General features: G+C 37.5%; 1 protein-coding gene across 1 annotated transcript in view; it reads right to left on the reverse strand.

The window, feature by feature from the left end:
- LOC118761678 (EGF-containing fibulin-like extracellular matrix protein 2) overlaps positions 1-1,925 on the reverse strand; it is an 8,629-nt gene extending 6,704 nt beyond the window's left edge. The window contains exons 1-2 of the mRNA XM_036499812.1: positions 1,473-1,925; positions 222-287 (exon numbers count right to left, since the gene is read on the reverse strand). Of these exons, the coding sequence (XP_036355705.1) occupies positions 222-287; positions 1,473-1,717 (311 nt within the window). The 5' untranslated portion in view covers positions 1,718-1,925. The remainder of the gene's footprint in view (positions 1-221; positions 288-1,472) is intronic.
- Positions 1,926-15,445: the final 13,520 nt, after the last annotated feature.

Below are 15,445 nucleotides of genomic sequence, written 5' to 3' on the forward strand. Positions count from 1 at the left end.
TATAAAAAATATAAAATTCCAAATTAAAATATTTAAATTAAAGTTAAAATTTAAAATTATTTAAATTTAAACTTATAAAAAGGGGTTACAAAATGGTGGAAGGGGACAAAACTGCCATTCGTTTGGGTTTTACATTATTGTGAATACCTTTGTACCATTCTTGCAAACATTTACTCTGTTTTGTTAGTAGTAAGAACTAAAAGAAGTGGCTTCGTATTTACCTGCACCTTCCACTTTTACAGGGTCTATAGGTTACTTTTTTGGAGCATCTGTAATAACACCATCCGCTGTAAAGAAAAATGGGACATGAGATATATAAAAATTAGATAGATAGATTGATAGACAGACAGACAGATAGAGAGGGAGACAGATAGATAGATAGATGGACGGACGGATGATATATATATATATATATAATATTAATTAGAGACAAAACCACTATTTTGCAAATCAAACAAGGAAAGACTTAATCAATACATAAAAAAATTTTAATATAAAGTAAATATTTATTTATTTATTTATTTATTTATTTATTTATTTATTTTATTTATTTACTTTATATTAAAATTTTTTTATGTATTGATTAAGTCTTTCCTTGTTTGATTTGCAAAATAGTGGTTTTGTCTCGAATTATATTATATAATATTTTACTTTAAAATTGGATTTAATCCTAAATCTGATTTTTCCCTGTAAATTTGGATTTATTCCCTAATATTTATTATTATATATATATATATATATATGTACATATATATGTAGTTGTTGTTGTAGTAGTAGTAGTAGTAGTAATAATCATGAAGATTGTTGATTGAATCGGGTACTTAAAATAAAGATATGCACCAGGTAGTGTTGAATAAACCTGTGGTCACCACCTATGGTCGATTAAATATACAACAGGATATTCCACTTGTGCACAAACAGAAAACCGTTGCTATGTAGGTTTAGCACCTAGGGGCTGGTTCAAATCGCACGTTGCGATGATCATAAGCTGTTAGTACACATCAGGGTTTCCGATGTATCATAAACCTCTATGGTGTATTATAATCAAATGAATGGTAACAGACAACGGATAACTGTCAGCTCTTTACAGCTGTTTCTAATACACTTTTTTAAATAGAAGAATTAATGAATTAATCATTACAAAAACCGTAATCATCAAATGAAACATAATTTCAAAACAATCTTTCTTCTTGTATTTCAAAAATGGGTAAGAAACACCTGTAATTAGCTGACTTTTATCCATCACCTGTCATTATTCATTTCTTTGTGTGTATAAACACAAACAGACAGACAGAACTGGCGTGTCTTGAAGGAACTTTAAAATGGTCAGACCCTTCTGAGTGCAGGAGCCATCATGGCCACATCAGCACCAGAAACTTGGAACAGATGCTCGATAAGAGGCTAAGCACAATTCCAGGTACCTATGGAGTGGGGGAACAATGGTAATATGCGTTGGATGTAACAATACTTACTTAGGCCACTGGAATGGTATGCGCTTTTCAGCAGAACTTCCATCTCCTTCCTCTTCTGTCCCACTAACTGACAGCCCTTCTATTATTTCCTTGGCTTCATATTCATCAACAGGCGTCAACTCTGTCGTTGTTGTAACATTATCTGATGCGACTGTTGTTTCTGTCGTTGTTGCAACATTATCTGATGCGACTGTTGTCACCCACAGACACAAAACGAAAGTCGTTAAGAGCACAAGATTCTTCATGGCTGTTGTTTCTTTCGTTTAGTTTTCAGTGCTCCCCCTGATTACTGACACACAAACGGCTTGGGAAAAATGCCTAAGTCTTCGTGTTGGATTTGTCTTCTGGTGGTTCCTCTAACACTCAAAAGTTTTCAACAATTGTAGCAGTAGTGGCAGCAGTAGCAGCAGTCTTGTTGCACCAACGGCCAGGTCATGTTACAACTGTCCACAAACAGTCTTATTTATAATAAAACAGCAACATTCTCCCCCGTAATTTGATTGGTTGAAATCAAGTTTTGTTGTCCTGCAACCCGGACCTTGAAGACAAAAGCAACTGTGCACATTACCTCTTCCACCTCCAAACAATGTTTTGACCAATTATCAAACATGGGAATTAGACATCTTTTCAAAAACTCAACCAACAAGATCGAACTGAGATGGCATTCTCACACGCGTTTTAGCATGTGAAACTTGTGTGTGTGTGTGTATATATATATATATACTTATGTTTATGCATATCTGCATGTCAGTATGAATGTATGCATGCATGTATATATATATATATATATATAATATATATATATATATATATATATATATATATATATATATATATTATATATATAATATATATATAATATATATATATATATATATATATATATATATAATATATATATATATATATAATATATATATATATCTATATATATATATATTATATATATATGTATATATATATATATATATGTATATGTATATATATATATATATATATATATATATATATATACATATACATATATATATATATATATATATATATTTGTGTGTGTGTATGTTTCTGTTTCTCAACACCCACCCACCCACCGCTTGATAACCAGTGTTGGCGTGTTTACATCTTCGTAACGTACCGGTTCAACAAAAGATAATTATCATCATCATAATCATCATCATCATCATCGTCATCATCATCATCTCTTTATCACAAATTTTATTAGAACCCCTGGAGTCTTGCATGCATGGTGGGTTTACTACCTGCAGCCTACGGTACCATGCTATCCGTTCTTTTCAGCTTTCTAATACTCTCCTTTATTATTCTGGCCATGTGCCAATGAGACAAACCTTTTGTAACAGTTCTACTGGGCATTCTATTCCAATTTCCTTTATATTCCCTGTGATCCCTTCTGATACTGTCCCCAAAGACCCAACAATAATTGGCACTATCTTCACCTGCTCCATTTTCCATAACCACGCTATTTCGTACTTAAGAGGGTTGTTTCTATTTTTCTTTTCGCCTTCCTTCTTGACTGTTCGTGGGTCAAAGAAGAATGCAACATCAACTATATCGCACATGTGGTGCACCTTGTCCACCACCCCAAGGTCCGGTCTGTTGTGCTCCACCACCACAAGGTCCGGTCTGTTGTGCTCCAGCACCTGATCTGTTTGGATGGCGAAATCCCAGAGGACTTTACCAGTCTCAGACTTGGCCACTCTCCGCGGTTTGTGCTCACACCACGTCTTGCCTCTCCCTAGCCCCCACTTTTCATACAGTTTCCAATGCAGCACTTTCGCTACTTGGACATGTGGCCACAATTTGTCGAGGGCATTCGTTTGCGATATGAGCTGTTGTTTATCGTAGACATTTAAGACATTTGGAACGATATCATCAACATCGTCTTAGAAAAATTGTCAGGATAAATGGTAAAATGGCCATCAATGATATGGAGGTACTTGAGAGAAGTGGTAGTAAAAGGGTAGAATCAATGATTCTGGAAAGTCGTTTGAGGTGAGGTGGGCATCTGGAAAGAATAAACGATGAAAGATTTCCCAAGTAACTTTTATTATGGTGAACTGGAAGAGGGTAGGAGACCAGCACATAAAGCCAAAATGAGGTTCAGGGACTGCCTTAGAATTGCTCTGACACAGACAGGGGTTTCAGTTGTTTATTGGGAGAGGGAGGCACGAGACGGAGGTGGACGGAGGAAGGGGCCGCATAGTGGTCGTTCGAAGCTTGAGGGAGAAAGAATGAAGCCCGAGGAAATTAGGAGAAAGCTTAGAAGGAACGAACCTGAGGAGGAGGATGGAGGGTTGCTTTGTGTGTGTGTGTGTGGTTTGTTGGAGGAGGTGTTCACTGACAAAATTCCGTGCTGAATGTTTTTCAGTGAAGAGGTCGCGGATTCAAAGCGACGAAAATATTTTGGCAAATTAAATTTAAATGTTGAAGTGAATCTAATGGTTTTCGTGTGTTTCTTAAATGGCTTATAAACACCTTCCACGCTGCAATTGTTTTCGTTGCAGCACACGATCTCAGATCAAGTCACTTACATCACCGTAATGTATATATATATATATATATAAGCTTGCTTGGAGAAGAAGAAACAAAACGAACGAATCGAATCGAATATATATATATATATATATGTTTATATATATATATATATATATATATTATATATATATACATATACATATATATATACATATACATATATATGTACATATACATATATATATATATATATATATATAAAATGTATGTATATATATATATATATAAAATTTATGTATGTATATATATATATACACATACATACAGAAAGATGAAGGAAATGGAGAAATAAAATTGACATATTAAAAAAAGTTATTTACACCATAATATAATTATACTATAAAAAGATACAAAATAATACAACAACTAAATTCCAACAATTTGCTTCGACTCATTTGTAATGGTGGATTAACAAGTTTCATATTAACAAGTCTCTTCGTGCATATGGAAGCACTCCGTCGGTTACGACGACGAGGGTTCCGGTTGATCCGATCAACGGAACAGCCTGCTCGTGAAATTAACGTGTAAGTGGCTGAGCACTCCACAGACACGTGTACCCTTAACGCAGTTCTCGGGGATATTCAGCGTGGCACAGAGAGTGACAAGGCCGGCCCTTTGAAATACAGGTACAACAGAAACAGGAAGTAAGAGTAAGTTGTGGTGAAAGAGTACAGCAGGGATCACCACCATCCCCTGCCGGAGCCCCGTGGAGCTTTTAGGTGTTTTCGCTCAATAAACACTCACAACGCCCGGTCTGGGAATCGAAACCGCGATCCTACGACCGTGAGTCCGCTGCCCTAACCACTGGGCCATTGCGCCTCCACTCGTGCATATATATACTCGTTCAAAAAGCTGGCGAAAATTCCATGTCAGGAATGTTAAAGGATAAAGTAAACTGATTTAAAATATATCCACGTTTACAAGCGTGAGCGTTAATTATTCATATACATATACATACACAAGCGTATATATATGTGTGTGTGTGTGTGTTTAGCATAAACAGAGTTAGCGGTTAAAATAACCAACAAGGGGATAAAACATCCCTATATACCATCGTTATCCGTTAGCCGTATTACCCCCGGGTGAAACGTGGAAGAGAGATACCAGCTGGTCTGAGTGCTCTCTACCCACAATGACTGACACTGAAAAAAAAACTAAAAAAACTACAGCAACTCAGGGAAACTAAACCTGAACAACCTGCCATCCTCTACACACCATCATAAACTGCGAGCAGGGTACAAATTGTTGTCCTTAAATGCTCGCAGTTTGTGCAACAAAATTCATTTGTTCAACGCCTACGTCGGAAGTATTGACCCTGACTTCATCACTGTCACGGAAACATGGGCGCATTCCTTACTCTGTGATGGGGTTTTCAACATCACTGGGTACAACCTCTTCCACAAGGACCGCATTAACTGCCGTGGTGGTGGTGTGATGGTCTACGTTCGTTCAAATTTTTCAGTAATTCCTTGTGCCGATTTGAACGAATCACAAGAAGAAGTTTTTTTCTGTGATGTACGTATGACCATGTCAACACTCCTGCTTGGTGTTGTTTATCATCCCCCAAATTACCATCGGGACACACAGCTTTGCAATGTCCTCCGAGCTGCTGCCAGGAAAACAGCCACTTATGTTTTCATTGCAGGCGATTTCAATCATCCTGAGATCAATTGGGAAACCTTCCATTGGCCACAGAGTGCAAACGATTTTGTTGAGCCTGTGCTGGACTCAAACTGGTCACAAGTAGTCACCTCTCCAACAAGAGGCGACAACACCTTGGACCTGCTCTTCACCACAACTCCTGAAGCGGTTATCAATTGCACTACGGAGGAACCTCTAGGTGACTCTGATCATGCTATGATCATCGCCAATCTGGCTCTTGCGGGCAACAAAAACCTGAACCATCTCCAATCTGCTTCCTTCGATTGGAAGAGAGCAGATTGGAACCTGTACCACACTGAACTACAGCACCCAAACTGGCGTGAATTCTACAACTCTGGAGATGTGAATACTATACTCCAGAGTATCCTGGACTCAATATGGGCAGCATGTGCAGCATCAGTGCCACGTAAACAAAAAAAGAAGAACCGCCCCAAAAGGGCAATTTGGGAAACTTCAGCGGTCCGACTTGCCAGGAAGGAACGTCGAACTGCTGAACGGGAATTCAAGTTGCATAAATCAGACACCAACAGGAAGAAGCGGAATAAATCTTCCAACCATCTCAAGCAAGTGACAAAAAAAGCAGTGCTTGAATTTGAACAGTGCATAGCAGCCAATCCTGACAGCAAGGTTTTCTGGAAATATGTGCACTCAAAGCAGAGACCTCACTCTCCAGTGGGCCCTCTTCGCAACCCTCACACAAACCAGATCACTGACGACCCCAAGGAATGCGCAGAACTCATTGCCGAGTGCTATGCAAACATATTCACTGTTGAAAGTCAAAATGTACCATCTTCACCATCTCTAACAGCAAATTCCATAACAACTATGGAATTTACACCTGCAATGCTGCGACGTCACCTTCAAAATAAGCACAACTATGCCTCCCCTGGTCTTGATGGAGTTACATACCTGCTTCTCAAACATGGCAGGTACTTCTTTTTACACCAGCTCTCTACTTTCTTCCAGTACTGTCTCAACAATGGTGCTACTCCGGAGCAGTGGAAAACTGCCAGTGTCATTCCTCTATTCAAGAAGGGCGACCGCACATCACCTGTCAACTATCGCCCAGTCAGTCTCACTAGCTGTATTGCAAAACTGATGGAATCGTGTGTCAGAGAAACACTCTGGAACTTCTGGAGCTCTTACAGTCTCATCCGACCCTCACAATATGGATTTGTCCCTAACTCCAGCTGCAGTGATCAGCTTGTCGAGTTCCTTGAGGACATTACTTAGATCACTGACAGTGGCTCATGGGTGGATGTTGTCTACCTTGACTTTGCTAAGGCTTTCAACTCTGTGCCACACAAAAGGCTTATGGTGAAACTCTTTGCAATGGGTGTGGGGGATGACCTTTTTAACTGGTTGAAATCCTTCATTCTCAACCGAAAGGAGGTAGTCACAGTTCTAGGACAGCATTCTACACCATATGAGATGTCATCGGGTGTACCACAGGGATCTGTCCTTGGTCCCCTCTTGTTTGTGGCATACATTAATGACATAGATGCAAATTTAAAGAATGCCACAGTATTAAAATATGCAGACGACATCAAGCTGTACCTTGAAATCAAGAGGACAGATCCTGTTGTCTACAGCTCTTTCCTGCAATCAGACCTGGACACAATGCAGCAATGGATCACAGACTGGCAACTGAAACTGGCTGTGGACAAGTGTACCACCATGCATTTTGGGAGAAAAAACCCTGTGTCCACATACTCCCTCCACAACACTGATATCAAGAAATCCTCTTGCGAGCGTGACCCAGGCATCACTGTCAGCAGTGATTTGCGTTGGACAAAGCATATCTCTAAAATTGTCAAGAAGGCCGAGGGTGTCTTGGCATCACTCAGCAAGACTTTTGTTAGCCGCTCTGCAGCCATCTATTTAAAACTGTATACAGCTATGGTACGACCACACTTGGAATTCGCATCATCAGTTTGGAACCCCTATCTTGCTCAGAACATTGACCTCCTGGAATCTGTTCAGAGACGTGCAACCAAACGCATACCCTCCATCAGACACATACCATATTCTGAGCGCCTTGTTTCCCTGGGCATGGATTCACTGAAGCTCCGGCGTCTGGCGACGGACTTGGTAAACGCCCACAAAGTTGTCAACCACCTCACCAATAACAACACTGAACACCTTTTTGATCTCCATGTGTCTAACACACGTGGACATGCCTACAAAGTCAGAAAACAACACAGCTCCCATGACTTTCGGAAACATTTCTTCACACTCAGAGTTGCTGAAGCATGGAATAAACTGCCTGCGTCAGTTGTTGACTGCCATGACACTGCATCCTTTAAGGCCCTCATGCTTTCCGAAATCCGTCGAAACTACACCTGATTATATATACACTTTCGATGAGTTGTAGTGCACCTGAGCACTGTACACAATGTTTATTATTATTATTATTATTATGAAACAATTTAAAAGGTTACTTCGCACTAAATGGGTAAAATTAACACCGGGTCCACAGGTAGATTAATACTATGAGAAAAGTTACCTTATATGAATATATATATATATGTGTGTGTGTGTGTGTGTGTGTATGTATATGTATAATATATATATATGTATATATTATATATATATATATATATATATATATATATATATGTGGATATATCTCAGGTCATCCCATAAGTTCTGTCTGAATTTTGAATAAAGACAACAAGTGATCAAATGTTATATTTAATTGAAATTTAATCATCAATGTACTTTCCCTGATTATCTATGACTTCCTTCCATCTATTTACAAGCTTTTTAATCCCATCAATGTAAAACTCTTTTGGTTTCAAAGTAAAGAATTCTGAAATGTCAGTTTCGACCTCCTCCTGGCTTGCGAAAGTTATGTCCCCCAAATGATTCTGTAAACTACGAAACAAATGGTAGTCTGAAGGAGCAAGGTCGGGAGAATAAGGTGGATGAGGAATTTTTTCCCAACCAAGCTCTTCGATCTTCTATGATGTGATCTTTGCTGTGTGGGGGGTCACGCATTGTCCAGATGAAACATCACTCCTTTTCAATTCACTAAAGCGGGTCTTTTTTTATTCAAAGATCGGTTCAAATACTCTTATAGCTGACAGTAGACATTGATTGTTGCATTTGGTGGTAACAATTCAAAGTGAATTACTCCTTTGCAATCCCGCCAGATAGAGAGAAGAACCTTTTTCTTATGAAGTTCTCTTCTCAGTTGTGGTTGAGCGTTTTCCTTTTTACCAAGCCACTGTTTACGATGTTCAACATTTTGATAGAAGATCCATTTTTCGTCACCAGTCACAAGTCTATCCAAAAAGGGTGAAATGAGTTCGAGAGAATGGAGAGAAGAGCAGATATCAACTCGGGATTTGCGGTTATTTCAGACAATTCATGAGGCACCCATTTTCCAAGTTGTTGAAGATGACAATGAACAGTTGTATGGTTTGAACTAAGCTTTATTACCAATTCTTCAACTGATAATGCAGAATTTTCTTCAAGTAATGCCTCAAGGAGCTTATCATGAAACTCCACTTTACGTCCTGTTCGATCTTCATCTTCAAAGCTGAAATCTCCACTCCTGAATTTTGCAAACCATCTTCTGCAAGTTCTTCCATTCAAGCATTCTTTCCCATAAACTGAGTGTTATGTTTCGAGTCGCTTCGGCTGCAGAGTTTCCTTTTTTGTACTCATAAAGCATTATGTGCCTCAAATGCTCTTTGGATACTTCCATGTTAGAAAGGGTTTTAATCAAATAAATTTTAAGTCTATTATTCTGTAAAATAATACTTAATTAGTTTAAATGTACACAAATGCATAAAAATAATTTTTAATTCCATCAGACATTCTAAAATACTATTAAATTTCATTCAATTTTTAAAAAAGGTAAAATCGGACAGAACTTATGGGATGACCTGATGTATACAAAAGGAAAGTTGCTAAAAATGTTCTGGGGTCGAATTGTTAACTTCGCAATTAAAATGCGGTACCCCAGCATGGCCACATGTCAATGACAAGTAAAGGATAAAAGAAAAATTACATTTTGGACGTATATGTCTGTCTGTCTGTCTGTATGTATGTACGTATGTACGTAAATATATATATATATATATATATATATATGTAAGTATAAAAATGTTGCATGATGAAGTGACGTACAAATCCACACAGACAAAGCGTCCTCAATCTTTAAGTTTAAAATGTCAAAGTACAATGGTAAAAAGTCTCCCATTATGAAGTCAGAGATGTTAAAATGGAAATGCAAAGATCCTATGGGATTTGATGATTCAGTGCAACCATGAGATTGAGATTAGGAAGCAGGACATAGTCTTAATTGAGAAAGAAAGCAAACGATGCTGGATCATAGATATAGTATGCCCAACTGACAACAATGTATGTGATAAGGAAGAAAAGTCGATAGATATAACAGGTTAGCTTGGGAGGTTAAACAGTTGTGGTCGATGACAAAGGTGGTAGTAGTACCAAACATTGTCGGAGCCCTGGGAACAGTGAGCAATAATCTGGAGAAGTGCGTGGAACAAATAGGGGCTGCAATAAGGGTGGAGGACTTGCAGAAAACAGCAATACTCCGGAAGGTGCTCGGAAAATAAGGGGTGTTACCTTAGCTCACTGGTAGTGATCAGAGATAGAAGCTGTGCAAAGGCAATAATAATAATAATAATAATAATAATAACAACAACAACATGCCGTGATGCAGTACCAGACAGTGGCTCTCATGGCTCCTGATCTTAACTGATTGGAAGTGTTATCATGTACATTGTTTTGTCTTGATATAAAAGATGAACTTACAGCAAATATTCTGCTCAATACCACAGATTTGCTTGTCAGTTGTTTGACCTTCACCAGTTGACCATGTCCCTTTGTGGCTGACAATATGTGCATCTCTGATCACGAGCAGAAGTAGTGGGGGAGCATCATAGCCATGTGTTGAGAGGGATTCTTTGGGGTTTGAATAATTCACCTCTGAAAACATGGGTGTTTTGCTCAACATCCTTAAACAACCCTTATTCAGGGACGTTTTGAGCGGGATGGGTTACTCGACCAGAAGAAAATTCTAACTGGGCCCAACCTGCAAGGTCATGTGCTGTTTATCTTGATATGAGATAACCATGTTGCACACATATGGTTGTGATGCTTGTGCCTGGTGTACCCTTATCAGACAGGTAGTCATGATGGGTGTACTGGGCTTTGTATATTTGTATCCCAGTGTCACTTTGATGGAATGCACTGCTCTCTCACTCAATAATAATAATAATAATGATAATAATAATAATAATAATAATAATAATAATAATAATACCCGAAAATTGAACCAAATTCTGATTGAAAAATCAGCTACTGGATCAAAACTTCCCAACACACAGGAGCTAGACGTACCCCACAACCGGAATATTCCAACAGATGGCCATCCATGCTCGTCACCAAATAATCAAAAGAAAAAGAAAGAAAAATGGTCTAGGGAAGATAATAAAGAATTTCTTGAGGCCTTCTACGATGCCATATATTTCCCCACAAATAAATCTAACACTGTACAAACATACTTAAACTGGAGACAGAAACACCCTGAAGTAAGACCCTCCATAGACAGTAACAAACTTGCCAACGTCAGAAGAAGCATTATAAAAAAAAATTACTGACTGAAGTAGAGATTGATCAAGTTAGACAAGCAATATCGGATAAAATGAACGAAGCTGCAGCTAAAGAAGATAATTATAGACCAGCCCAGGGCTGATAAAAACGAAGTAAGGATTGAAAGAGTTAGTATAAGTGATAGGCAAAGTGAAATACTCCCTGAACCAATCATAAACACTAAGACAGATGAACATCAAATAGATGAAGAAACTCACACAAATATTGACCCAACAGAACTACATGAGCTAAAAAATCAAATCATGATTGAATGGCTGAAAATTAAAGAAACCAGTATGGATGAACGTGATACACTCCCTAAAATCCGCAACTCTAACCAAAACATGAAAATAATTGGTAAAATCTGGCTTGCACTTAAGGATATAATTTCAGCTAATGATGTTGATATCACAGATCTCAACCACCTGTACTATGCATCTGCGAAAATCTCAACGATTCTATGTGGTGTAAAGATTAGAAAATGGCAACATTCCCACAAAAAGCCTTCTTGGCAAGAGCGTATGCAACAACAAATTAAACCATTTAGATCTGACATTGAATATTTGAAAAACTTTAAGGTTCACAAGACTACCAAACCTACAAAAACCCCAAAATTGCTGAAAAAATACAATATGAAAACTATACTTGATATTGATGCCACCATAGAAACCATCAAACAAAAGGTATCTGCCAAAGCTGCCTGCATAGTGAGGTATGAAAAGCGTGTTAGATTTTTCAAGGACAACAACATGTTAAAAAATAACCCCAAGAATACCTCTCTCAAAACTGCTCAATAAGTACGGGTATAAAATGTTTGATAAAAATATAAATCATCTCATTTACATGGATGATTTAAAGCTTTTTGCAAAAAATGATCAACAACTCAAGGGCTTACTAGCGATAGTCAAACAATTCAATGACGACATCAGAATGCAATTCGGCCTCGATAAATGTGCAAAAGCTACCTTTATCAAAGGAAAAATGACAGAAACATCTAACGTTAACCTTGACCAACAGAATGTCATAAAAGAACTAGACCCAGCGGAGAGCTACAAGTACTTAGGGGTAATTGAAGGGAATGGAATAAGGCATTCAGAGATGAAGGAAAGGATCAGGAGAGAATGCTATCGAAGAGTGAGAGCAATAATCAAGACAGAGCTGAATGCAAGAAACAGGATCGAAGCGATCAATGCATTAGCCATACCAGTCGTGACTTACAGTTTCAATATCGTTAACTGATCAATTACTGAAATATGTAATCTTGACAGAAAAATAAGGAAACTGTTGACAATGCATAGAATGCACCACCCTAAGGCAGATACAGAACGACTTTATCTGCCAAGAAAAGAGGGAGGCCGTGGTCTTTTGCAACTGGCAATAACAATGAAGATTGCTACAATTGGCCTAGACACCTACCTGAAAAAGTCTGAGGACTGGATGTTAAAACTTGTCTCAAAACACGAAAACAAGAAAGCATCATACTCAGTAACAAAACAGGCAAAGGAATATCTAAGTGAATTCCGAATACAACAAATTTCGGAATTAGAGATAGTCATACAAGAAACAAGCACAGAAAAAGCTAGGCACATGAAAACCCGTGCCAAAACTGCGGCCTTAGATACTCTGAATAATAAATGGCAAGAAAACCCTCTCTATGGCAAATACTCAAAGAGAGCGAATAATGCAGATATTGACAAAGCCCTGACCCATCAATGGCTAATGGCCTCTGGCTTAAAATCTGAAACAGAAGGGTTTATCATAGCAGCTCAAGATCAATGCCTACCAACAAGAAACTACCAGGCCAACATATTAAAGAACGGCAGTAGCCCAACATGTCGTGTATGCCGACAACAAAATGAAACCATTGATCATGTTGTCTCCAAATGCAGTCTTCTAGCGCCTACAGAGTACCTCAACAGACATGATAGAGCAGCACAATATATTCACTGGGTAATTTGCAAAAACCTGGATTTGCCCCATGAAAACAACTGGTGGGAACACAATCCACCTCCAGTGCTTGAAAATGACCACATCTCACTCCTCTGGAACTTCACCATTCAAACTGACAGAAAGATAGATGCAAATAGGCCAGACATCATATTGAAAGACTTCAGACAAAGAACATGCCTCCTCATTGATATGACTGTCCCAATCGATATAAACGTATCTGTCAAGACCTACCAAAAACTGAGCAAATATAAAGATCTTGAAATAGAAATCAGCAAAATGTGGAACCTGAAGACTAAAACAATACCTGTTGTCATAGGTGCCCTGGGAATGATAGCGAAAGGGGCTGATTGCTACCTAACTCAGATACCAGGAAACCCCAAAATGGCAGAAATTCAAAAGATAGTGCTCATGGGAACTGCTCATATCCTACGCAAAATACTCTCTATGTAATCCCAAGGTTTAAAACAAACTTTTAAAAAAACATAAAAAAAAAAAAATTCTATTTATTAGACATTCATTAGTTCAACACAAAAAAACCTGAAATATATGGTACACTAGGCATAACAACAATGTGAACTTCCAACCTGTTGTCTCTTGAGGTCTCTGGGTGAGACTTGGAGCCAACTTGTACAGACATAAAGCAAAAGTCAAACATAGAATAATAATAATGATGATGATGATGATGATGATGATGATGATGGTGGGATGATGATGATTGATAATAATGAAGATAATAATAATAACAATAATAATAATGATAATAATAATATAAGTTGCAGTATATAAAAGTAAAAATATATAATGAATGAAATAAAATAAAAGTGAAATAAAATTTATGCTATTTAAATACACATATCCATGTGTACTTTCATACAAAAGAACCTGTGTGTGTGTGTGTGTGTGTTTCTCTTTACACCTTATAGAATCTTTGTTAATAAAGTTAAAAGGCTCTGGGAATGAGTTCAATTAAATGCATATGTATGTATGTATGTATGTATGTATGTATGTATGTATGTATGTATGTATGTATGTATGTATGTGTGCCTGTATATTTATTTAGCTCATATATATTTATTTATATATTGTATAGATAGATATATATGTATATCTATCTATCTATCTATCTATATATATGTATATATATTTAAGTAGCTACATACATATCTCTCTCTCTCTCTCTCTCTCTCTATATATATATATATATATATATATATATATATGCATGCATACATTCATACTGACATGCAGATATGCATAAACATAAGTATATATATATATATATACACACACACACACAAAGTTTCACATGCTAAAACGCATGTGAGAATGCCATCTCAGTTCGATCTTGTTGGTTGAGTTTTTGAAAAGATGTCTAATTCCCATGTGCACAGTTGCTTTTGTCTTCAAGGCCTGGTTTGCAGGACAACAAAACACGCATGTATGTATGTATGTATGTATGTATGTATGTGTATGTATGTATGCATGCATGCATGCATGCATGTATCTATGTACGTATGTATGTATGTACGTACATAAGTATATATATGTGTACGTATAAAAATGTCTCATGATGAATTGACGTAGAAATCCAGACGGACAAAGCGTCCTCAATCTTTAAGTTTAAAAAGTCTCCCATTATGAAGTCAGAGTTAAAGTTGTTTGTTTTCTTATCACACCCTTTCGTTCATTGAGTCCCACACGTCAATCTATTGTTTCTCACGACACACCTGAGTTTTTGCTTTTGTATTCCCATCCAGTGTTCACCTGAGGTTAAAAATTATTTGTTTTTAAAGTCTTTGTGTGCCTTTTTGGGAAAATATGTTTATATTTGTGTAAAAAATTCTAAATTTAACTTGCTTTTTACATATTTGATCCTATACTGAAACACATGCACACACACACACACACGCACGTGCGCGCATATACACATACATACACACACACGCAGACACATGTAACTGCAGAATATGTGGAAATGGACAAGAAACAATAAATCTTATTATCTCTGGCTGTCCAGTCCTGGCTAAGAAGGAATATATTCACAGACACGACAGAGTTGGAACCTACATACACTGGAAGCTATGCCAACATTATGGAATAACAACAGAAAAAAGATGGTATAGGCACACGCCAGAAAAAGGTCACAGAAAACGAGAAAGCAACCATACTCTGGGATATGT

The sequence above is a fragment of the Octopus sinensis genome, unplaced genomic scaffold (assembly GCF_006345805.1).
Source record: "Octopus sinensis unplaced genomic scaffold, ASM634580v1 Contig16351, whole genome shotgun sequence".
Classification (NCBI taxonomy): Eukaryota; Metazoa; Mollusca; class Cephalopoda; order Octopoda; family Octopodidae; genus Octopus; species Octopus sinensis.